Source organism: Ischnura elegans, chromosome 10 (genome assembly GCF_921293095.1).
Source record: "Ischnura elegans chromosome 10, ioIscEleg1.1, whole genome shotgun sequence".
Taxonomy (NCBI): Eukaryota; Metazoa; Arthropoda; class Insecta; order Odonata; family Coenagrionidae; genus Ischnura; species Ischnura elegans.
In genome coordinates this window covers 49,955,163-49,981,955 of record NC_060255.1, presented here as the reverse complement: position 1 = coordinate 49,981,955, position 26,793 = coordinate 49,955,163, and the positions used below count along the sequence as shown (strand labels likewise).

Genomic DNA, 26,793 nt, shown 5'->3' with positions numbered 1-26,793 from the left:
CTTAATTTGTGATATTCTTAAATATGGAAAATTATTCGGGAATTTGGATGAGCTTGCTTTCCCTTAATACGAGATAGTGAGCACTTTGTGAAGCTACACTGAGTGATTGTTTCTGAAAATGATTTTATGAAATTAAAACCAGTCCCTTACATATGCTTAGAAACGTTTTTTCTATTAGCTAACTCATTTTATGTAGAATTTCATTAATCTTTTAAGGTTCCAAAAATAGTTCTGTGACCAAGAGACTATAATCTTGACAATTGAAACTCTATTAACTCATTTTCAGCAGTTTACCACTAATTTTCTACCTAATTTCAATCATGTGGCACTGAGTTTCCACTAATATTTTTGCAAATTATGTCTTAAATTAGCGATGGCATGTAGATTGAGAAAAAATAAGCTGAAAATGGATGGAAAAGATGGATTTTTTTCCTTGAGATATTTTGCATCTTAGGGAGGCTGGGGAAGGTTAACTGGACCAAATAAGTGGTTTCTTGGGGAAGGGGGCCTGAGAGCCATTGGCTCATTCAAGGTGGAGAAAATACATAGAGGGAAGGAGAAGCGCCAATTCTTCCTCCTTCTAGTCAACTCGTCACCATGCTTTGCGCGGCAGAATCGAGAAATTATGGTCATGAAAAAAAACAGCGAGTGCTCTTGGAGTCACGCCCTGTATTGGGGTCAAGGTGGACAGGTTTCCCTGTCCAACCGCGACGTCGTGTTCCTCGTATTTTGCATCCGCGTCTCCATGGATACGGGTTTATTTATACTCCCGCCTAGCCACGACGCTGTAAACAAGCGGACATGATACATAAGAGCTCGACTCAAAGCAAGGATAGGAAAGACCGATTTTTGGCTGATGCCCATGATTGAAATCTCCGATTTCATTCACCCCTAACCTCCCCTCGTTTCCGTGTCTGGAAAAACAGCTGGAAATATCCCTATACCATTCTTTGAATTTTTACGGTCAGTTTCTTCATTTCTTGTGAAAATTTAAAATCCAATACGTTTGTGACAAAGAAAGACTTATGTTAGAAAAAAAGTCTGGTTATGAACTGAAACTTTTTAGTCTAATTTTACAAACTTTTTTTTAGTAACTACATTATTTATGCATTATTTCGAAGCCACAGCTTTACAATAGCCACTAGCGTATAGAAGTCATTTACTATGCAGGAGTGAATCGTGTGATATATAGTTAATTCTGGTTATGATTTTACATCGTTCAGGAAGGACGCTTCGGTGTCTCCAAATGCAACACCCATTTTTTTTTACCTCCACCATCCTCTCTGCGCATGTTTCGTCGTTGCTTCTTGAGGTTAACATGACTGGGTGTGTGATGCGGAAAAGGCTATTTTTTCTCTCCGGGTTTTTCGCCGGGTGAACTCCTGAAAGGAGGACGTTTCTATTTCTACTTCCGCGATAGCCTTCTTCGTGGAGATGGCGGTGAATACTCCAGAGACGTCAGTTATGTAATTGCGGCGTTATTTTGTTCATTTTCTAGCTGCTAACTACTCGGCTGGAAATATTTTAATGTAATGTTTGCCTATCAATTGCATATTTCCCTATGTTATGAAGCAGAAACTATCAATTTACATGATAAGAGTTGCATAATGGCATAACGGCATTACTTAGGTGCGTACCCACTGCAGTGGAGGTCATTATTTTTTAAGTAGTTCCATGAAGTGTTAAACGCTGGATGTCAATTTCATGCTGGAATACGTCTACCAATTCGGTGTGGCCTTAGATGAAACAAAGAAGATCCCTAATTCGCCGAAGACTTCTTGAGATTGAGTCCTCTTGGTTGGTTCGCCCGCGCCCGTGCCCTCTCTGATATTGGTCATCCTTCGACGGTCACACTTTCGTTTCCTTCCGCTCGCTGATGAATGAACGCGCGGATGCGCAAGAGTGCTATTAGTTCTGCTACCGCTCTACTTTTCGGTCTTTCTTTTTTCTCAGGCGAGTTAAAGACGCCCTCAAAGCAGACTCGTGCAACGAATCCTGCGTGGTCCTAAACGTGATACTTTCTCATTATGTGCACTTTGTAATGAACTTGGGATGAAATGGGGAGCGAGTTGGGCTATTTGGTGGCATTTGGCTGCTGATCGAAGGGTCCCGGGTTCAATCCCGGATGAAGCCTCTCATCATCCCCAAAATAACATCCTCTAAGTGCGACGTGGCGCTGAGAAAGAAATTGGCCCACCTACCCTGAATGTGTGATTATCACGCGCCCTTTATTCTGGGGTGAGCTCTACCCTCTGCTATTTAAACAACCTTCGGATTGAACCACTGAACGAGGTAGTGGTGAGACAGTAGATGAGTATCTTGGTGAAAAAGATTGATGTTTAAGATGTCCGTGTGAAGGAAAAGACGGTCAAAGAGAAATCTGCCTCCTAACTGGCCTTGGATTATTCACCGAAGGAGAATTCTAAGAGCTTAACATTGGCTCATCAGAACGATAAATTACAGAGTCATGTAAATTTTGTTCGTGGAAGGCATTTCATGCGGAAGACAGATTGTCCATCACTTAAGGGGTGAAAAATAAAAAAAGTGAATTTATCGTCAGAACGGGCAACTCGGCTGGATGGATTTTTGCTGTGAATAAAATTTTTTAGCCCCGCTGAAATTAATTTCATTGAATTTGATTTAAAAACGGGTTATTTGATCTCTATTTACCCTTATTTGAGCTGAAAAATGAAAAAGAAGAAATTTTGTGCTTTCACATGAAATATTTATTCACAAATTTACACGACCATGGTTTCGAAGTCTTACGTTGAATGGAGATATTTTTACAGAGTGATTTATAAACGACAACATCGAGGTTCTTCTTTAGAATAATAAAATGGCTGAGTAACTAATACTTATATTTACCATTTATTATATAATGTGTATAATAGCTCCGTCAAAATATAAAAAAGCCATGATAAACGAACTGTTTCAGCGTCTCATGACATGATTTCAACGTCTTACGTTGAAAATATGGTCGTTTAAATGTGTAAATAAATATTGCATGTGAAAGTACAAAGTTTCTTCCTTTTCATTCTTCACAATGAATCGCTTTCACAAAGTTACGCCTCAAACCATCAATCACATCAGCTTCCTTAAATTATGAAAGAAGCTGTATGCTTGTTCATTTTCCGGTGATACAGTGACTAGAGCAGGTAGAATATGACTCTAGGAGAGGTCTTCATTTAGAATGCGTCAAACAGTTCTTTTATCATTGTTTTTTCTCTTTCTAGGGAGCTAGTATACACTTTATATAATAAATGGTAAATATAAATATTAGTTACTAAGCTATTTTATTATTTAAAAGAACCTCGAATTTGTCGTTTGTAAATCACTTTGTAAAAATATCTCCATCCTACACCGATTTACACTAATTGTAAAGCGCTCTCTGAATACGCTAGTAGTATCATGGTTATTCAAACCTAATAATTTTTTTCGAACATGCATAGGGTTCATATTCACGTAATGCTTCTCCCAACAATTTCAAATTAGTGCATGGACACGATCCCCCTCTCCGTGTCCACTCCGAGAACAATGAATTATGGGCCGTCAAGAACGCGATCCTCCATACTCTTAAAAGCTTGCGCAGTGAATGTCGCTTTTGTTTCCTCCTCCTCCCCTTTCCATTTTAATTCAGAACTCGTGAATCCCCGGAAGTGCTACGTGACAGGAGGTGAACGTACACTATCCTTCTGAAACGCTTGTGACCTGTGGCAAGAGAAAAAAAAGTGAACAGGAAACAAGGGGAAACCCATCGTTTGAAGCGAGAAACGAATCAAGAGAAGAATCGGAAAAAAAACTAATCGCACGTGACGCGGATTTCAAGTGGCGATTGGGATGCTGAGTCTCCGTAATCGGTTTACGTGAAGCGAAAGGGAGTGCCTGGTTATTTTGTTAGAGGCGTATTCTGTTTCCTGCCCATTCACTGCCAATTGAGCGAGCTATTTCCTCGTCTTGTATATCATGCGCACGTAGAAATACCTACTATTCGCTAATGAGAGAAAGAGAAGGAAGGTTTTAGTGCATCATTCCGTGCTACTGGAAGTTCAGTTATATATATGTGCTCACTTACGCTCCATGAGAAATTAAGAATTCTCTCTCTTTACTGCTGAGGAGAATTTATTTTTAGTTCTTATCTCAATACCCTAGACATGATGGCCTGATGAAGACTATCGTCGTGGGACGAGTGCAATGTGGCAAGAAGGTAAAAGGAAGGCCTCGTATTAAATATATGGAACAGGTAAAGATGGATGTGAAAGAGAAGAAATACCTTGGTGTGAAAAGATCAGCTGATAGGATAATTGAGTGGAGAGCTGCGTGAAACCAATCTACTTAGGATTGTTGACCAGTGACGATGATTTCAATACCCAGACGATAGAATATTCTTTAAACCCGTAGCATATTTTTTATAACACGAATAAATAGTAGGAGTGGTGTTTTATTGGGTTTGCCGACGGCAAGGATAATTTCGAACCTCAGAAGGATTTTTTCGTTTCACGTACTGATAATACGTTTATCAATATTCTATTTATATTCGTTTAAAAAGTCCAGCTTCCATCAGAAACTTTATCGTTAGGTTTGTCTTTCGGATGTTATTTCCAAGGATCTGTGGTATCTCACCTTGAATATTATATATAAGTCGTAGCGAGCGGTATTTAGCACGTGCAGTAAACCACGGTACAAACATACGCAGGCAATTCCGTAGTACCATATCGTAAACGAATTAATTAATGCGTTATCAGCTCGGGAAACTACGGCAGGAAAGGAAGGATTTCGTTGTTAATAGAGATGAATGTTATTATTTTCTTGCATTTTCATTTCTTGGTAAATCAAAATACAGGATTTTGTTTGCCGCCGTCCCTTACTTGTATCATCTATTAATAATATTATCATTGTAAATTGGATTTTAAAAATTTCAGGAGAATTTAATACAGTAGTATTAGTTGTTTGTAGTCGAATCTTCGCGTTCTGTCCGGGGCAAAAATTCTCCACATGTGCACTAAAGTATTTGTGTGTAGATGCGGCGAATATAGTTCGTTGTCCACTTACAACCGCTCCTCAAGTGAGCTAATCTGACACCTGTGGCTTTATTGATGCATCAATCGGATATATATACAGAAAATGACTTCTAACTGCAAAATGTGGTCATTGTTGTTGAGAACTATGAGCAATCGTGAGCTGTATAAGCCGTTAAAGACTTCGCATTCATTCACTCTGACATCTTGACGTTTATTCAGCCTTGGGTTGATACCTTTAAGTCCTTATAGTTTCTAAACGGAACGATCTTTGGCACCAGCTACGCTTTGCTTACGAAAGCAATGGGCAGCAGGTTAATTTAGTTCTCAGAGCAGTGCCAGAAAAGGTTGTCCGGTATCTCGGAGGGTGGCAGCTATATCATACCTACGAGACTTTGGTTAAGCTCCAAGGTGTGGCGACCACATGCTGGGGCAATATATATTAGAACCTAGGAGCCAAAAATTTAAAGAGGACTTTGACGCATTGAATTACTGAGCATGTTTACATTAATACATCTTTTAAACTTTTTATAGCTTCATCGGCATACGTAATTTTAAATTGAATCGGCAGCCTTTCTCTCGGCAGCCAAAATCGATTACAAGAAACTTAGAATTTTATATTTTGGAATATGTTATCCATTTATCCAGTGTACCATCTTTCCGAATAAACTGGGTTCTGGGAAAATGTTTGCGTAATTTGTGCATGAGAGAAAAATCATCAAATGATGCACAATTTCAAGCCTGCGAACTTAGTTAGATTTTGCATATTAGTAAAAGCCACAATAGATTTTGAAGAAAAAACAACAGCATAAAAACTGCATGTGTTTAAAGATAGTGGTGCTCTGGCTTTACATCTTTAATAGATTGGTGAGCATATGAATTGAAAGATTAGTTGAAATTAGAAAAAGCTACTGTAAAGAGAGAGTTTACGCTGGGAAAAAAATGAAACGCAGTGATAAAAAGATGGAAGTAGGTGCAATGAAAAGCTTGCTGTTGTACCAGTATTCAAGGACAGTCTACGAAAAATTCACCATCGGGGCCATTAGCTGATAAATGTAGTTATATTAAAGTCGGTACTATGGTGGAAATTCAAAAAATTATATCTTCCTGATTACAGAGATACCTATAAGTTCATATTGTATATTTATTATTTTGCATGCCTGGACATGCGCCCTTTCGCGAAGCTTTTTGGCTCTACCTTTCGTTCATTATCCTATTTTATTTTAGAATTTATTTTTCAAAATGAAACTCGAAGGGTAATTTTATACTCTCAGGAAATAAAAGTTGCATGGCAAAGCTGTTCCGCTTTTTCTCAGCGGGAGTTATACTGGTATTGTGAAGGATGCGTATGGTGCTTTCCCCCGAATGTTGTTGATGAGTCTTCATGGGAAATCAGCCGGGTAAGGATGGGCATTGCTGCCTGCAATGTCCATCCTTACCCGGCTGATTTCCCGTGAAGACTTCATCAAATACTGGTATCGTTACATTCGCAAACAAATCAGTCAGTTTTATTTAAAAAAAATACGATGTTGAAGTGATTTGAGTTGACTTTGTCAATGAAATAAGTATTTCTTAAAGATACATACTGAATAATAGAAAATTTCATGGGTGTGGGGCCATATAAATCGGTTTACTGGGATTTGCAGCTTGACCTTGCCTTTGAACATTTCTCAGCAGAATTGCCTCGTCATCCACCTTCATCACATTCCTATTAAACTCGTGGTGACTATATGGCTATAGAAAAAAGCGATATAGAGCTATAGAAGCGGAATTACCTTGGAACTATGTTATCTTGAAACATTATATATTATATAATTATTGCTTCGACCGTGGTTTAAAATAGAATGGGCAAGCACGCTTCCGATAAAAAGGTGATACGATTAGTTGACTTATGGCAACTCTATGGCTTATGCCATATGGCTCATAAAAAGCATTGGCAAATTTATCGTTGTAATATGGGATTATATCTCACGGTTTATAACTTCATATTTATATTAACACAGTATTTAGTGTAAACCTCATAAATAGCCGCAACACAATATTCCGTCACCAGGAATTCCTTCGTTTTCCTAGAGATTAAAGAGTCAGTATTAGCTGAACATCTGTGGGTAGTAGTGATAATATGTACATAAAAATGTACAGAGGAAACTATTTTGACTGCGGGCGATTATCCTTGGGTAAGATTTTTAAAGATGCCGCACTTTCAAGTGTGACATAGTTCCAAAAGAGATTGCAATATATCATCTGCTAATTCAGGGGATCCTGGTTTGAGTTCAGTTCAATGCCAATGACACATGTCCCCAGCATAGTTTGGAAACGTAACTGACTCTGTTCACATCTATCGACAATCATAGGACTGTGGACCTAATTTGTTTCGTTACGTTTCTGTCGTAACTCTAGACTCGATTTTGCTTGACGAACCCAAAATGCTTCAGCAGTAGGTATTCTCTTGCCCTCCTTAACTTCAGAGAACGTAAGCGACAGGCTTAAAACTACAGGGTTCGTGCAGAAAGTCCTTGAAATCGCTGGAATACCCTTTCTGACCCTTCCACTAAGGAAGGTCATATATTTTTCCATGGCACAGGAAAGCTCTAAAACCGCAATCTATATTTTTTGCGAATACGTTGTGATTGGCACAGGAGGGTATCCAATGGAGGATGGGTGGGCGTTGACTCCCCAAAAGGCTTGGACAGCTCAGTTTTTTTATGTTTCATAGGAAAATAAAAAAGAAGCGATTTACGAAGATTAATTTTTTTATGGTGAGCAATTTCAATCATTAATTTGATTATTTTGTCCAAAGAGGGGTTGCAGTAATGATACAAGACTCGGTGACCTTACGACCCCCAAAGCGGAATTCTTTATCCGCCCCTGAAATTGGTTTTTTAATTTTTCTCCACAGCTTTAAAAAAATCATACTCATTGACGTTTAGGCGTGCTGGAATCTCAGGAGCAAAAACCGCCACTAATTGTAAGTGAAATTTACGTCTATCAACGAAGAAAACGATCATCCATTCTTACCCGCCAGTGCAATTGTTGGTAGCAGTATGATCCCACGCCTGAAATTTTATTCCAAAGAAAATGTCACCGTAAATCTATGTAATGATTCTGAACGACTTCGTTGAAACCGCCATTGGGATTGTTATCGTGTTCTTTAGACCATTATTTACGATTCCTTCGCGTACTCGTTCTCCATTCAAGCTCTCGATAAATTACGCAAACGGGTAAAAATAATTCCTCCGATGGGTGGGGTTCTTCACGCGTAGCGCACGAGTCGCATATTTATCCCTTATATGTGGAAGGTGTGTTTGCTTGGACACATATCTTCTCCGCAATGGCAAATTCCCCATTCGATACTGCACACGTCGAACATCTCTCGGTGACGCCTAGGAGACTCCTCGCGCAGCAGCAGCACGTTGCTTGTGGCACGTGAGAAAAGCGAAAAGAGACTGCAGCCACGCTTTCTTCCCTATTATACACGTTAATTTGGCTCCCGGATCATACTACTCATTGATTGAGATCCAGGCTTATGGCTTTTTTGCAAGATTCGGGATGGAATTTGTATTGCTCATACTATTTCTCCAAAGTTTAGGATTGTCTCCCAGCCTTCAAGGCGTTTTAAACATTTTAAAGCGATCTTCATCTGCATAATACCCTGCGTGCCACCTCCAGGGTGTTTGGGAGGGGGTGATCGATCACCAAAATGCAGCATGCAAAAGGATCGCCATATGCACTCCATGTCGCTCTGAAAGATATACCTTTTTAATTGCTCAATCAGTCTGAGCATAGGACGTAGCTTCCGCGTCTCTAGCGGCTCCCAGCCTAATTCGTTAAAAAGATGTTTAAAGGTACGTTTTCATGAATGCGTCTGGCGCGCGCATGCGCGCGTCGTTCTTCGCGTGAACTGTTCTCATGAAAGCGAACCTAAGAGTAGGAGGCGGCTCCCACCCGCTATCTTCAGCAGAGAAGTGACAATAAAACAAATGAAACGTGACGATCGTAAAGACCTCCACAGTAGTGGTGTTGTATTTATCTTCTGTGGCCCATATAACCCAAATAAGGATTAGTCTTCCAGTTTCTCTGGAAGCCCATTACTCTCATCAACACGTCCATTTGCAGTAGGTACAGGCTGTGATATCTTTCACGTAGAGACTTCCATCTTGCCGATACATCTTTCGCTGCGAAACAGTGATGTTGCTACTCAAGCTTCCACATTTGTAACCTTTGAAAATCATCTGAAATTAAAGTTCTCCTTACCTTACAGGAGGGAGGTAAGCCATGGGGGGAGGTAAGCCATGGTCTAGGGGGTGGGGGCAAACCATGGTCTAGGGGGGAGGGCAAGCCAAGTTGTGACATTTTAGCATGGAAAAGGTGAATTAAAGCAAAATTTTAAGAAAATTATAACAGCACTATATTAGTTTATGAGATATTTCCTTGAAAAAATAGTGTTATTTTAGTTACATATCTTGTACTAATACATCATCATTTTTCGTGGCTTTAAAGGCAATTTGTTGAATACTTTCGTTTCAATTCAGTACTGATTTTGCTTAAAGTCTTATGCGATTTTTGCTTCTAGGGGGGCAGCTGCAAAGCAAAAGCCACGCTAAGGATTCCAGGCTTCCGGAATTCTTAGCGTGAGTTCGCACGAAATTGGTTGAGGATCCTATTTTCGCGTCTCTTCGCCTCAAACGCGCCCATGAAAACGTACCTTAAAGGCCGTTTTACACGGTACGCGGAATTGCGCAATCTAACGTACGTGCGAAGGCGCAATCAAAATTGCGTCGTGTAAAGCGGTGAATTGCTAGAACACATGCAAGAATGCGTTGATGCGAGACGGCAAAATAGCCCCTGTTCTAATTTCGATCATGCATTCGCGCAATTCCGCGCCATTTTAGAAATTAATGCAGCTCTAATCTGCGCAATTCCGTGCCCCGTGTAAAACGGCCTTAACGCTTCCTGCTCGCTCGGAGTAGTTTCTGTCGAATCGCGCAGCTTTCCTTCGTATTTTCTTTTTCACGCATTCCACGACGCACCAAATCATAACATCACTAGTCGACTCAGGCGAATTCCTCTACCTGGACGTTGGCATATATATCGAGAATGGCCTTCGACCGACCGGCGGGAGATTTAGCACCTCGTTATAAAATAATCCGTTTTCCTTCTCTCTCCCTCCGACTATCCCAGTTTTTATTTCTGCACAGGAAATTATTCCTATATCTCCGGATAGTGTGATGCTGGGACTTGCTCGAGTTTCATCAGCTTTTTCCCCCGTGTGTTTGATCTCCAATCTGCGCGCGAATGCCGGGAAAATACGGCTCACCTTTTGTTTTGCATGAGAGAGACAGTCGCCGCGACACGTGTGTTTATATTATTATGACGAGGTGGAGACTCCCAGAGTACTGGTGCCAAACCAATATAATGGAGTGGCGTTTTCCTCTCCAGCATCAGTGTTTACTTTCCTCGCGACAGAATAGGATATGGTCACCCCCTCGCGCAGACTACTGTCTTCCCAAAGGTGTTCAACATGAGGGTGAGTTCAATGAAGAGTTTTCGTCACGTTTCAATATTATTATGTACTTTTAAACGTTTCTTAAGGTCGAAATAGACCATTTTCTGGATCGTAATCATTTGTTGACGAATTGATCACGCAGAGGATTAATCAACAAGGTGTGGCGAAAATATTAAATAATTCAGTCCGTCCAGCACTATGTTTAGTAAATTTCAGGCTATTCGTTAGTGCGACAATTCTCCAGGAGAAAAATAATTTGTCATGACCAGGGTTCTAACCCCTGGGCTTGCGAATGAACCCAGAAAGAATACGCCTTTGATAGCTTAAGTGGCAAAGCGAATTTAGATCAGGGTTCTAATCCTTGAGGAGGGAAATTATTTTTCCTCGATGGAATTTTGGCTTATAACGTGTGTGACTCCGTTAAGGTACGTCGTTGGCTGATCTGCGTTTGTTTCTTTGAATGTTAGTATGATGAGATTTTTTCCAGGCGAGGCGGGGGTACCACACGTGCGGTCATCTACTAGACGACAGTTTCACTAGCGGTCTAACGCTGTAATTAAGATTCAATGTGATATAATGGAGTGTTTTTTTTTTTAATAACGCATTATCCTGCAGCATTTTTGTGTGCAGTCCGTATATTAATTATTGGCGATTGCTGATCATTGTACACATTTTATATTTACGTCTGAACGTCTGTTAGGAAGTATAGGAATGTGATAAGACATCCTTGTCCCCCTAAACCCTGTGGAATTAATATCCTTAAGATGTGTTACATTTTAGGATGCTTCTCAGAAGGAGTAGTATTTACTAGCCGGCTTATTGCAGCTCGCGTTATTATAGTAATTGAATGTAAATGATTGACTCGCCGTTCTACCGTTAGGTCGTATTTTACTCTTTAATTAATGGTGAGGGGTTTACCGGAAAATATTTTGAAATTCTTAGGAGTAGCTAGTGCTGGAATTATTAACAAATACTCTCTGGCAAGAATTTGATCAGCGACACTATTATCTCTAGATTCTACTGACACTCGGCGGTAGAAATTGTAACCAGTTACCTCCAACGCAAATTCATTCCTTAGAGGTGCGTTATTCAATATAGTTTCAATACGCAGTGAGTGATCGTAACTTCCTTTTTTAGTATTTTATGCGCTAATTTGTTTTTCAATATGAAGGCCAGCCTCTCTAGTGAGCGGATGCTGTGTATCACCGTGATGGACTTGAAAAACAACTATACTTCCACTTTCATCTGCTACCGTATTTGTCAAACACTCACTCATTTAAAATCTAAATCGGATACTTGTTGTGGCTCAGATAAACAAGTGGAGTGATTTACATTGCAACAGTCTGTTGGTTGTGTGCGCTTGATAATGCTAATTAGAAACCGGTAGAAGAAACACTATAAAACTGTCCTAATAATTTGTAATCCTAAGGTTAGCGGGTTGAGATACAAATTCCTCTAAGTTTCCCTTCGGTAAATATCTCTCTTATTTTATCATTTCCTACGGACCGGGAAATACATCGCGGTTGCGGAGATGATGATCTCAGTGTGCTCTGAGAGATGTGTGTTCTTAATTGGTTGGTTTCCTACTATTTTTTATGGCCTAAATCGAAAGATTATTACTCCTGGAGTACGTATTTCAAGATTTTAGATTTTAAATAACGAAAGCTATTTTTCGCGATTAAAAGAAAGTGAAAATTTTCAAGCGCGCGAAAACGCGACGGCTAAGTAGGAATGATGGGGAAAAGCCCGTTTGACATCATTCTGGTTCCAGCTGCCGCTGTGTGAGGCCACCTTGGTGCGAGGCTATGAACGCCGCTACGATGCAGGCTGCTAGCAGGTAGCGCTTGGCTTAAATACGGATTATTAATACCCTATCAAACGAAGGAGACTTTCCGACCATAGGCACTTTTAATAGGTGATTATTAAGAGATTTTTCCCTGAGCTCTGTGCCACATGCATGCATTGGTAATCTCAGACGATGTAAAAGTCCTTACTACTCGTATAGCACCAAGGTCCCTGTGACGTCACGTGGAGTGGAATCGCATGGGCGCCAATCTGGACTTTTTCAAATGAGGTTGAAATTGACCACTAACATTCGTCTAAACTGGGATTTCGAAAACCAAATAATTTGTCTAAACTGGGATTTCGAAAACCAAATAATTTGTATGTTATGAATACACTAATGGTGGGTTACGAATCTCAATCAATGCCTTTCGTTTTCTTTGATGAAGGAAACTACCCTACCTGTATTGCTCAAGCAATCTGCTACATGCAATAGTAATCCTAGCACGTACCTTTTAAGTCACTAGAGGCTCCCAGCCTTATTGGTATAAGCTGTACTACACTCTCTACTTACTCGTGCGAGTGAAAGTGAACGAATTAGGACAAGCCAAAATGTAACCGTTAATTAGAATGTGTAGTAAGTCGGTACTCAGCGTTCATGTCCCTCGCCGATGTTGGTCTTCGATCGCAACTACAGCAGGATTCCAATGACGTGCGTGAAATCGGGTGTTCTGCACTTCTTCCTATCTTCAATCTATATCTTCTTTCATATTTCCCGTTGAACTCTTGAGTACAAGTTGCACTTTCTAGGGGAAGAGATGAAAAGAGCGAATTATAAGTGGAGACGGAGTAAATATTTGGATGTATTTTTCTCGATAATCTCGAAAAAAAAATTGTCTTCAAAATATCTTGCATCTTCCCGGTATTTCTTATCTTCTAGTGCACAAATATTACTAATAGGAATTTTATTCATATTCGAATGCTATTGCTATTTTTCTAAGTCAGATCAAACAATATGACTTAGAAAAATAGCATAGTCGGTGCCCAGAGTTGGAAATCGAGTGATGAAGATTATATTTTAGGAGTTATGAACATACGAGATTCGCTATGTGTGGATTTTCCTCTATATACTTCGGCATAAATTAGATGGCTTTCTTACTGGACATAATGCGATTTCAGAGACTTCAGGGGAATTTTAGGGAACAGATTGTAGTGTATGGTTGTTATAGATGACAAAGAAATAAGTAAACACCACCGACGTGATTATAACAGATAGCTTGCGTAGAAGTAGTTAACATTGGTATTGTAATAAATTTCGTTTCTATCATTGACGTGACTTGGAAGTCCTGGATATTCATGATTTTGAAAAGTAGCTGGTTTCATACCACAAAAGTAATAAAATCCGTCCCTGGTTTCATCAGGTATTTCTGTTCGATCATTAGGGTGTGATCATCATCATCATAAATTATGTGGGATGAAACCTGTTTTTTATCATGGTAGAAATTTAATAAACAGTAAGGAAAAACCTCATCATGATGAAGAGAAACACAGAAATTGATGCAAGAGGAAATTTAAATCGGTCAATATTTTCAAACTCCCGGTGAATCGCTTAACTAAAAAACGCAACTTATTCGCTTTAGAAGTTACTGACCCGCGCATATACCTTTACATTTGATGTTCACGTTTATCGCGAAGCTTTTCTGTATTTTACCATGGCTGAGGGGTTCTTCGTCAAGAAGAAATGGCAGCCGTGGCTGGCGGCGAATTTTTTTCCGGTGTTAATAACACCCGAGCATGGAACAGTAGAGTTGCCTGAAGTGCTCGCCAGCGACTTCGATTATCGTTCGCACACACGTTATAGATTTTTCAACCCGCACACCCCCAACGCAGCGGATGAACGAGTCCCATTCATAGCGACTGGGCCCAAGTGTCCTAGCTTTGCGCCAACTCTGTTACAGAGCCTTCATTCAGCTCTGTAATTCAAGAAACTCGTATGCTGTGATTTGAGAGGTGCGCTCAGGGATTCGACAGCTTCCCTCGAAATCGCGTATACTCCTACCTTAACTCCCTTTTCATATAGCCAAGTGATTTTCTGTAAATTTAATTAAAAACAAAAAGAAATTGGTAATTCAACCCTGGAAAAATCCTTCACATCCACCTGAGGCTCTTCTCAACTCATTATAGCTTCAAAATAGTCATAGTTTCCAGACGAAAAGAGACAAATTTAAGTATACCGGGACTAGCCACGGTGATAACTTTTACGGGAGTCACCCGGGTTCGAATCCCGGTCAAGGCGAATGATTTTTTCTCTGTGGATTTTTCGCACGAAAAGAGACATCCCTTTAATGTAAGGACCTCACAAATTTTACAGAATCAGATTTTTAAAAGCTGAGATTCGTAAAATTTTAATGCATTATGGTGACGAAAAGTCCTAATAATAACCTAGAAATAAACGCCAACTGTTCATAGAGATACACCATCCTCTCCTCTTAAAGCCACTAAAATTTGCTGTGAAGAAGGACCTCGAGGTAGCTTAATTGGCTTAAGCTTTCTGCGCGAATTCGGAACTCTTGGCTTGAATCCAGGTCATGGCGAATTATTTTTTCCTCAGTAGAATTTTAGCTCTTCGAGAGAAGTATTGGATGGCTCCTTTAAAGCCTAGTCTGCCAGGATAGTCCGCGGTTGCTCCCCTAAATGAATTCTGATAATGGTGGATTGCCATTTAATCTATTCCGTTCTACCTTCTCCCCCCTTACTAATTTATCCTCGCCTTCGCAAAATCTTTTTTCGCCCCCTCTTTGACGTGAAAAGTCTGTCTCATGGACTGTCGTTGGACTTTCTTTCCTACTTTCCGAATCCAGTGAGCCGAGTAAAAAACGTAGATGCTTTTAGGAACATCACGTGCCATTTCATGGGCTTTCACTATTGGCAATTATCTTGACATTACATGCAATTAAAATTTCTTTTTCTCTTCTTTTCTGGCTCCGTTCAAGCCTCTTCCGCCTCACTTTTAATCTACCTCTCTCCGCTCCCGAAGGGAAATCTTCAATTTTTGGGGCACCAATTATTTAGCCATACCATATTTGTTGACCGCACTTGTGTTTACCCAAAGTTCAAAGTGAATTAACCATAATTTGTAAATTTATGGATTTCCAATATTCCCGGCATCCTCTCTCCACTAAACTCATTCTTCACCAGTGAATGCTATCACTAGACAGAGCGAACCAAATGCTCAAATAGAAGAACATTCTGAACGATTTCCTTTGAGGAAATGAACTAATTTCGACGTTAACGAGATGTTAAATAATCTCTTTCATTTCTATGTTTTGATGGCTTAGTTATAGTTCCTTTGATAACTTCTCTAAAAAGAATGAACCTGAAGGTCAATCGGAAGATAAAGGCTAGAGTTCGTGTAGCGACCAGCCCGGCGACGCGTGGAATCCTTTAATCCCTAATCCTAATTAATTAACATTTTCCCCGTGAGTGCGCGAAATATTTGGTATTTTGGATACCAAAAATCAACACGGCTCCATCTCCTGACACCGAAGAACTGTCTGTAGGGTCCCTCGTTTTGGCACTTATTTTCTAGAGGCGAATTTTAGTATCCAGAAAACGATGACTGCCCGTGTTCTTAATTGCATAATAATATTTCCAAGTCGGTTAGATTTTCTACCATGATTTTCGCCTCGTTTATAAAGTCTCGCAAAAATACGTCTATATTACTGGTTTACCCATATTTTTAGTCGAAGAGAGATCTACCATGATGAATATTTCTATGAAAATTTCTGTATGACAATTATTTGCCCATTTTTCGTGAGCAAGACGTTGTAGTTTGCCTATTTTCAATTTTCAGGAAATCAGCATCCCAAGTCACGTTTTTGCTTTCCTTCTCCATATTTATAGTGAGTTACCCAATGAAGGCATTTTACCACTCAACGCCGTAGAAGTCCTGTAAACAGGCTGGCTAAAAACGGGATGAAGTTTTATAAGTATGCAATAGCTGGAGCTGAAATCTGATGAAACACGAAAACTAGTGAAAACTGGCCAGGCACCTATGACTCAATCAAGAAATACACCTATCTCTGATAACTGTGAACCTCGGAATTTTTTTTCATTCCCCATTATGCAGTCATATACATCGTCCTAACATAGTGAAACGTGCACATACGTACGTACGTAGGTACTCGATGTCCGTACCGTTAACAGCCTGGGCTACGGCCGGCGCCTCCCAGGGCCATTGCGATTCCGACCAAAAAGATCAATACGCCGCCGCTCAGCGCGATATATTACACTTCAGGAAGTCCTGCCGTGACCATGGTCAGCTTTTCAAGGCCACCGTTCGCGCGGGTGAACTGCCTTGACCCGCGGGTAGGCGCCTCAGCCGTCTCGTGCCGCCAGAAGTGAATGCGATGATCACTCTCTTCGCCATAGCTTGCTATTCTTTATCGGACGCTACCGCAAGTGATTTTAATAATGTGTGAGACTCAGTGAAAGAGGTTAAAAAAATACGATCAGCCTCCACGGCATTCGACACGACCGGCCAGTGTGATTCTTCCCTCCCCCCCTTCCCCGTCTGCTGTATCTCGCGAGACCGTCAGTCAATCTCACATTTGTTTTCTCAAACGCCCTTGGATGGATCCGCGTCTCTCTCAGAAAGGGAAGATTATGGATAAGCCGGTTATGGCGTTAAGTTGATTTAGCATGGGAGGAAGTCTATTACTGTGCCTTAAATGGTACCAACTTGCGAGCATATTTCGCGGGTACAGAATGCGGTGGGAGATTTATCTACCTGAGTCCGAGTATAGGATTTTTCTTTCTTTTTGTTCCAGCCTCTCCCCCACTGACCCGTCTACAGAGTTCACTTTTGTTGCTCTCGGAGTGATTAATTTGTTTTCGAAGGCCACGCCCTCAGAATGAACTATTAATTTAAGTGTCAACTCACTGTCGGACGAAGGCATGCTATTGAAACTCATTTGAACCTCTAGTTCCATGAATGCATCCATTGCGTTATTAGAACTGTACAAACTCAAAGATATGTAAATTGATTACTGTAAAATGAGTAGCTATGCATATTTACACGTCAAGTTTTCGCTGAGATATTTTCTTTACGTCCGTAATGATTATTTTCCATATAGTTAAACCATTTGGACTATCTCCGTCTATTTGGGACTTCTGTTACTTCAGCTATTGTTCAACTGAAGAGAGTTCGATTTGTTTACTAATTAGTACTCAACACTGGCAATGAGTGGCTTCAATAAGTTTTATCTACACAAAATTTCTCATTGATTTATTGTGAGATCCATAATGCGTTAACAGCTACTAAAGTTACCAGATTTTTGGGCTGTAAATTTATCTCCATCAAGTGTACATTCTCTTCAGACGAAGCCAGAAATCATATTGCATATACCCAAAGTGGAAGCTGGTTGATAAACAATGTTCTTGTTCGGATTACCATCGTAAACAAGAATATCCTTCGCGTATTGGTGGTATAAAATGCGATGGTGGTTGGCGTAACATGGTGAAACTCCTTCATGATGCACAAAGGTTAAGAAAACACTTAGCTGTTTCACAAAATAAAATATATTGCGACCGGAAACCGGTCGCAATATATTTTATTTTGTGAAACAGCTAAGTGTTTTCTTAACCTTTGTGCATCATGGTGGTATAAATTTTTTAGCAATACCATGTCCATACCTTGGTTTAATTTAAGCACCGAAAAGCATTCCTATACGATATAGGTCCTTATTATTTTTTGCCTCATATTAGTTATGAATGACAATTTTGAACTAGAGACTTGATTAAATACCAAGGTTATCACATTGTTGTTCATCTTCAGTTTTTATTCCAATTATTAGTTGTAGACGTAACTGAAAGCGACGCACTTTCGTTATGAAAACTGGATCAGGTTCAGTTCCGTCGAATTTCCGTTTCTCATTAGCCACGCCACCGTTGCGTGTAATGTTTTTGTGTTCTCATTTTTTGACACGGTCAGGACGGGATTACCGTCCTCTTTCTCATTTAAGATCAATCTTCGTTTCTCTCGAAGAAGATTCATTTTTCTTCTTAAACCCTCAATTTCAAAGTACATTATATTTTTCAGCGATAATATACCACCTAAAGAATCGCTTGCATTTTTATCATCCAAAAAACTTTATGCTATTAATGTGTGTATGAGAAAAGCGATCAATTCAAGGTAGCATTTAAGTAGTAGTCTAGTGAAACAAACCCGCAATTCTTTCCCTTGTGAAAATCTAATTTAATGACTTATGTCAATATGCAATACATTCGATTGCCATGACTCGAGGTTGAAGTCACAAATGAGCACAAAATACTTCAACTATAGAAGAAAATGAACTGTTTGTTTCTCGTGGAAATGACCTTCTCCTCTGAGTTCGAAAACTACGGAAAACAAACGTTCACAGTACTAATTTTTTTAATTTTATATACTGTAACCCTTCATTTATCCTTTTCCGTAACTAGTTCCCTGTAGTTCACCCATACCATTCTTCATCGTATCTACTTGTAAAAATTTATGAATGTGTGGAATTTTTGGCTCGCGAGCACTAGTAAATATGTACCCGCTAACTGTCTTATAATTTAATTATTAGATTATAACCGCAGTGAATTACAATGGAATTCACCACTGTTACAGAGTGCATATGTAAGTGGTGCCATAAGGTGAGATTCGGCGATGGCAGCTCTTTACAATCTATTTCTTTACAAATATATTTTTCTGTTTATAAAAATGATCTTAATCCCAATATCAAAGCTTATTGACGAAACTACTTCATTGCGAAATTTACTTCTGGAATCGACTCATTATTAATCGACGTATAATAATCGGCCCCCTTTTGTTCATTGTATACATTAATGATATCATTCAGATAGCAGTAAAATGCATGTATTTGCTGACGACGCTGTCATCTATCGCGAAATTAATGATCGCTCTGACTATGAAATTCTACCATCGGACTTATACAACGTTCATTTGTGGAGCCAAGAGTGGGGACTCGAACTTAATCTGAGAAAATGCATATCGGTACATTTCTTGCGGAATTCGTCCAAATATAACCATGTTTATTCTGTGGATGGTATTAACATAAAGGCAACAGACGGAGTGAAGTACCTTGGAGTTACGATAACCTCGAACCTCGCCTGGGGAACACATATAAGGAATATTTGCGGCACAGCCCTGAAGAAATTAGGATTCGTCAAGCGTGGGAAGATTTTCGGATGAGAAAGTAAAAGAAAGGTGCTATTTCGCACTCGTCCGACCGCACCTTGAATATGCACTGAGCGTATGGGATCCGATGCAGAAAGACAATCCGCGAGATGAATAAAATACAAATGAAGGCTGCGTCAAAAACTGCTACGGGCGTACAGACAGCGTTACCCAGATGTTAAGCGAATTAGGCTGGGAGCCGCTGGAGACTCGGAGGCGGCGTGCTAGGCTTAGATTGCTTGAACAATTGAGAATGGATTTCTTTAAGGGCGACACTGAGAACATAATATTAGAGCCACACCATATTTCCAGGTCCGAAAGAAGCGATAAATTAAGAGAGTTTTTTCCGAACGGATAGGTATGGGAATTCGTTTTTCCCCCGAACCATTAAGGACTTTAATAAACGCTAGTCCCAACCTCGTTAGAGCACTTCATTTTTATATGTAAACGGCTGGTGTCCTAACACCCCCTGCCACACGTCTTTTAGGCGGCTTGCGGGGCATTATGTAGATATAGGTAGATATAGATAATAATTCAACATCAAATATCTCCGTATCTTGATGGATCATTACAAAATAATAATAACCCATTATTCGGTCTTATGGTTCAAGTTGCAGGCTCAGAGCAATCTGGGAACTTCATAAAAGACGGTAGCGTATTCCAACTATCGGAATATAGTATTCAGTGATGATTGTTTGTCCAGTTAATGACTTCACTATACGTGGATCGCAATACGATATTATGAACGGAGTGGGGAGCAGTGATGATTATATTTTTAAACGAAAACCTTTACCAAGCTCCTTCTTACCCGAGTTTATAAAATTATATGCTCATTTTCATCTTACGAATTTGCACGCATCGGTCTGTGGCTCTCCTTATGCATCGGATAATTTATCGTGATCGTCGTTTATAGCCTTCCCCACGCGTATCCTCTGGCAGTTCATCCGTTCCAAGTCTTCACATTTTATTTACAGTCAGTTCATTCGAGTTACGACTTGCGTAAACTGAATACCATAAGTGCCCTTCAATGTTCCTTATGAACCACCGATGACCTTGGTATACATTTATTAGGATTATCCCGTCCATCGGTATTTATTTAGCAGCGCAGTGAATTCGAGCGAAAAATACAATAAAAACAATGAAATTGTGGACTGGTAATCTTCTTAAATTTCTTTTGCCGCCCTGTCTGGTTTCTCGGTACCGGAATTTATTTCGTGCCCAGGAATCCATATCTAAAATGAATCCATCTATGAATTTTCAACAAAATATTTTCAGTGAAAGAAATAGTTTCCACTCGACTGTTTCAAAGTTCTGATTTGCGTACCAATTCAAGTACACCAGTATCCACGGTGATATCTTTACGGAGTCACCCGCAATGCACAATTTGTGCGAAAGTGTGTCCGGTATAGTCCTCGAATTTCCACAGCGGAGAATGACGCCGCGGTAGCTTAACTGGCTAAAGCACTCGACCGGTAATCAGGGGATCCGGGTTCGCACAAATTGTGCATTGCGGGTGACTCCGTAAATATATCACGGTGAATAGTCCCGGTATACTTAAATTGGATCCCAGTGAAGGCGAATGATTTTTTCTCCGTGGATTTTTCACACAAAGTGCCTACCTATTATTGCTGGGAGTCTGAAAATTACTTGCCAAAAATATGCTATTAATGAAATCCTAAAACCGTAAAATTTACCCTCATTTTCTTCCACAGTGCAAATGTGTAAGAAGGGTCAAGGATCGTGTAAATAGTGGATGAGTTGCTATGGCAAAATATTGGTTTCAACATCTCTTCCATGAGGAGTTCGCTCCTGAACACTACCATCACACGTCTGCTGTCATTTGGTGAGAGTATGAACAATAAGCGATACGGGTTGATGCTGATACCAACTGCCTGAATGGCATATATGTTGACGTAAATATGCGAATTGTACTAGTAAATGATAACACCATCGAAAAATGCAATGTAATATTTATACAAATGCGCTGAATCACTTCATGTGTATATTACTACGCTCAAACTCCGAATCGAAATTTTTAAGTGGGCGTGGTCAGTTTTTTTCTCGTGCGGCCTTGATGACACGGGTTCGAAGCCATTACAAGGGCATGGACGTTGCCTGACGCAAGGTTGTTGTTGACGCCCGCGTTATCACTGAGAGCAGTTCCTTCTATTCTGAACTCTGGAAAATTGTGATATATTATGTAAGGATTTCGACATGAATAGGAAATCCTTCCCAAGTCATAGCAATCTAGTATCAACTTCGAGGACAGGTTTATTATTTATTTTATCTTTGGAATAAAATAAATTAAATGAACGCGGTAGAAAAGAAACTCGTCATTGACTTTTGAAACCGACTCGCTGGTGGGAGAGAAAAGAAGGAGAAAAAATAGCAAAGACTCCAATTTAGGAGGGTTAATCTTGAGTGGCTCAGAGAGTTGTCCTTGATGGGAAATAGGATGAGCGTTGCTTTCGATTTGAGGCCACGGAAAAGGAGGGATTAGAGTTCCTGCGTTGCTGACATGGAGCTTGACATTGTAATGTAGTTTATTTTGTCCTTTTCCAAAATCCCTAATAAGAAATGAGAATTGATTGGACCCCAGATTAGAATCCTTACGGTGAAAAAAATTAGCTAGAAACAACAGGGTAGTTTCCTTCATCAAAAAAAAACGAAAGGCATTAATTGCGATTCGTTACCCACCATTAGTGCATTCATAATATACAAATTATTTTGTTTTTGAAATCCCAGTTTAGACGAATGTTAGTGGTCAATTTTGCCCTCATTTGAAAAAGGCAAGATTGGCGCCCATGCGATGCCACTCCACGTGACGTCACAGGGACCTTGGTGCTATACGAGTAGATAGGAGTTTTACATCGCCTGAGATATCCAATGCATGCATGAGACACAGAGCTCAGGAAAACATCTCTTAATAATCACCTATTAAAAGTGCCTAAGGTTGGAAAGTTTCCTTCGTTTGATAGGGTATTAATGATCCTCATTTAAGCCGAGCGCTATCTGCTAGCAGGGTACTCTACGCTACCGCCATGCTCGGCATCGTAGCGACGTTCACAGCCTCGCACCCAGGTGGCCGCACACAGCAGCAGCCAGACGTCACACGTGCTTTTCCCAGCATTTATACTTAGCCTTCTTGTTTTCGCGCGCCTGAAAATTTTCACTTTTCAGTTAATCGCGAAAAATAGATATTGACATTTAAAAATCTGAAAGCGAGAAAGATATACTCCAGGAGCAATATTCTTTCGATTTAGTTAATAAAAATAATAGGAAATCGTCCGATTATTTACACAAACAAAAACATTGGATGGTCTGGGATAAGTAATTTATTGGTTGAAACATCTTTACTGGGGTAAAAAGGGTGGCAGGAAGGGGAAGGATAAGGTGGTGTGGGAATTGAGAAAGATGTCAATGGTGTGAAATACAGCAATTTAAACTGTAAACACAAAAATTCAAACATGCATGTTCACTCATTCAACTAGCAGATTTGCTTTGAGTGAGCGAGTTTGCATGCGTGTGTGTGATTTATTTTCCCATCAATTTTTGTTTCCGTAAAGATTATGGCCCTGATGAATTTATTTCTTTCAACTGTTAAACAACCGTAGAACGTTCATTTATTTATCTATGCGTTGAAACACTTTTCAAGTGCAAAATAAATACAGTCAACTATGGCTAAATATGGAATGCCGGTATGTCTGATTTTACGAAATAAAAAAATAAGAGAAGATTTCCTGATTTTAGCGAAATTTGAAGTGATGATAACATTGAAAAATTTAATTGTACCAATATTCAGATTTCAACTATGAACATTGTCCGTATGGTATTCCCACCCAGGATCCCGAACCCAGGATCAAAACTGGGAAAAATCAAAACACGCCGTGCGAGGGCAAGCCGCGATCGTTCAAGTTTTAACATTTTAGCGCGGATAAGGTAATGAAACCAAAATTTAAGAAAATTATGAAGGCGCTTTATTAGTTTTTAAAATTATTTTCTTGAAAAAATAATGATTTTCATTTTATTTCCATGTCTTATGCTAGTATCATTTTTCTTTAAAAGAAAATTTGTTCGAACCTTTCGTTTTGGACTAAATTTATTTTCGCTTCTGGGGCAGGGAAGGCAGCTGTCCCCTCCTGCCTCCCGCTGAGTAAGCCCATGATTCCCGTTTATATTTTACCTTTTATTGAAAATTGCACAAGCATATACCGATAGCTGTAACTTTTGCCCTAACTCTGCTTCAATATCAATTCAAATTTAGCTCTTTAGTCCAGTTTATCAATGTTTTGAATTATACGCCTCTTGACCTTCTTCGGATGGAATAAAGCCTCCCAATCATTCAGTGTTACCTTTGGCCAAGCATGCCTAAAAATAGCCATATCTGAACTAATTATGAACTTATAAATATTTAATTGCTGCCACAATCTTCTAATTATGTGCCACATTTTATGCTTTTAAAATGGAAACACAGTATGATATAAATAAGAAGATTTTGATGTACGCGCTTCAGCTGGTTAGGCTCTAATGCCTGTCAAAAATATGCTTCTATAAGACAGATCAGCAATAATCATGAAAAAATTCTCCTGTGAAACCACAAAATGACATTTATACATAATTTTCGACGTTAACTGCCATAAAAAAATTAACACCAAGAGAAAGAAACGGATACCAAAGCCATGGTTTGGAATTACTCTTGTGAAAAAGTACAAAAACACAGCATGAAAGTAAAACGAGAAGTAAGCGTTTAAAGAAATGAAGGAAGGAGAATGGAGTGTGAATGGAGAAAGGAGTGTGGAGTGGAAGGAGTAGGACGAAGGAAGGAGATACTAACCAGTTTGACGAGGTTGGTGAAGAAAACAAATGTTGCGCAGTGGTTTGCATTCCGTTTAAAATGTATCAGCGAAGCGATATATTTAGGTGATGCAATCATTTCCGGATGATTTCATCTCTCAGCGAGGAAATAGTTGATAAGATGAAATGGAACCATTAGAATTTATGCGGGTATAGGTCGCCACATCTCTTTCTCTCGATAATAATCTTAATTATGCACATTATGAGTGATAATAACGACAAGGTATTAACTGCACTTTACCATGAATGTAGAGGTTTGCCATCGAAGCGATTTTGGCCAAAGCCATTTTCGATTTGGTGGGTTTTTTACCTCATATCTCCAAAATAAGAGGAATCTTAAGCGGCATGCAATACAAACGTTCAATTCCAAATTTACATACTGAGTGAAGATACTGTTTTCTCGTTTGACATCCCTCTATGTAAAAAATCGAAGTACGTTAATAATAGCAGCTCGTTAATTTAGGAGTGATATGTATGTATTCAAATCATCATCCTTGTCCCCAAAGGTTGTGTCTGTCATGCCTTAACGGCGATTATTATTTGTATATATTTTTTTCTTAATTTTATATCAGCATTAATTGGATACCAACTTAGTAATTAGTTTCATGGGACTCCTCCGTTTCAACTGAATCGCATTGCTTCAATTATCGTCAATGAATTCGTATGATTTAAGTTCACCTATTTACCAAATTGAGGTATTCATGGAACGTTGGTTGATTAACGGTTTGAACATTTTTTTCAGAAATGACGTGTGGTATCATAGAGTAAGTGTAATGTTACATTTAATTCTAATACTCTATGGTGATATTTATCGGGACAGATCTGAATAACTCTAAAAAAAACTATTGATTTAGAGAAAACGCTGCTATTTCTCTCATTGAAAATGATGGCAAACTTCATTAACGTTTTATCTTCTGAAAAACATTCAGCTTTTCTTCCAGGAAATTCAGCCTATTAAAGCCTTTGTCTCGTGTTTGAGCGCTCTAAAATCATTTTACTTGCTCGAGGCCCTCCGGAGGTTAGCGATTGTGGGGATCCGCCTGCCCTTCTACCTTCTACGTCACGAAAGCGGCGAAAATATCGCGTGTTTATTTTTTCCTACACGGATTTTCCATCGCATCCATTTTTCCCCTTCACCTTTAGGCTCTTCTCAGATTTTCCGCTGACTCACGTCGACCGGTCAACTCAATAGCTCACTCTCTCTCTTTAAAATATGCCTTAATCTAAGGTTTCCGTTAGTAATAGAATTTGTTCCGAGGGTGGTATTCAGACCATGCTCAAGAACAACTCCTTTGCTAGCGTAATTCTCTTCTGATGTATTTACTGCTGTATCCGTTTTCCTATAATGCGCTGCCCAAATAGTTGAATATCTCTGCCTGCTCAAGTTTTACCCCATCAACTTTTACCTTGAGTCTCACATTCCTAGCTCGCAATGCTTTGCAATACCGCATCACCTTGGTGATTTTGTGATTAATCCTCATTCCATACTCCTTGCAACGCTTGTCAAACGCATCCACTAAAGCCTGCAGCCCCCTCGCTGACTGGCTAATCCGCAAGTCATAATCATCCGTGAACCTCTCTGATTTTAGTATCATTCCTCCCACTTTCACTCAATTTTCCAATTCATCCCACGCTTCTCTTGTTAGTCTCATTTCTTATCCTAATTTTAGCCTTTCTTTTCTTACTTAGCCTAAGAATTGTAGAAAAAAATCTTGGTCTTTCCCCGGGCTTTATGTTGGCGGACTCATCTCGGGTTTCCATTGACGATGAAATGATGTTTTCATAAAACGGCTGGCATAAAGCGTTGGGAGAAGGGGGATGCATTCACCCGTAGGCAACCCGAGATTATAAAATATTAAAATTAACGAAATGGAACAACGCCGTAGCGAGTGGAAAGAGTCAAGGGGCTCGAATCGTCAAGGAATGTTTGGAAGAGATTTTAGTTGTACACTCTACAAATGAATATTTTTCGAAATAAATTTACCCCCTCTGTTAATGAACCTACCCAATTTTTATGGCCGTCTCGTAGCAAGTACCAACTGCGATTAATGTCATTCATGAATCTTATCTAATTATCTTTTCTTTCCCTCCTTTACATAGGTATTCCTGGACCACCGTAGCAAGGAGGAAGTGGCGATGCTGGTGTCCGCTAAGACCAATGGCTCCACTCCGCTGGTCATGGCTTGCCGCAACGGGCACTCCGATGTGGCCGAGTATCTCATCGAGAGATGCAACGCAGACATCGAACTTCCCGGATCGGGTAAGTTCTCTTGTACATCCGCTATTCTAGGTAACGGGTGTAAATCCTGGATCTTACGATCTTTTTTTTCTGTTCCTTTTAAACGTGGAATTAAGGAAGGAGGACAGGAGGAGACTATGGAAGCGTTCAGCCTTTAGGTATGGTGGGCCAGGAG

At 39.7% G+C, this 26,793-nt stretch overlaps 1 protein-coding gene across 3 annotated transcripts in view; it reads left to right on the top strand.

Annotated features, from left to right (window-relative positions):
* Positions 1–26,793, top strand: part of LOC124166543 (protein fem-1 homolog CG6966) — a 133,009-nt gene that overhangs the window by 86,435 nt on the left and 19,781 nt on the right. For 2 of the 3 annotated variants that reach the window (XM_046544094.1, XM_046544093.1), the window contains exon 2: positions 26,480–26,639. In XM_046544094.1, the coding sequence (XP_046400050.1) occupies positions 26,480–26,639 (160 nt within the window). Of the gene's footprint in view, positions 1–10,452; positions 10,543–26,479; positions 26,640–26,793 lie in introns of those variants that run through there. The other variant, XM_046544095.1, reaches the window with a different exon arrangement.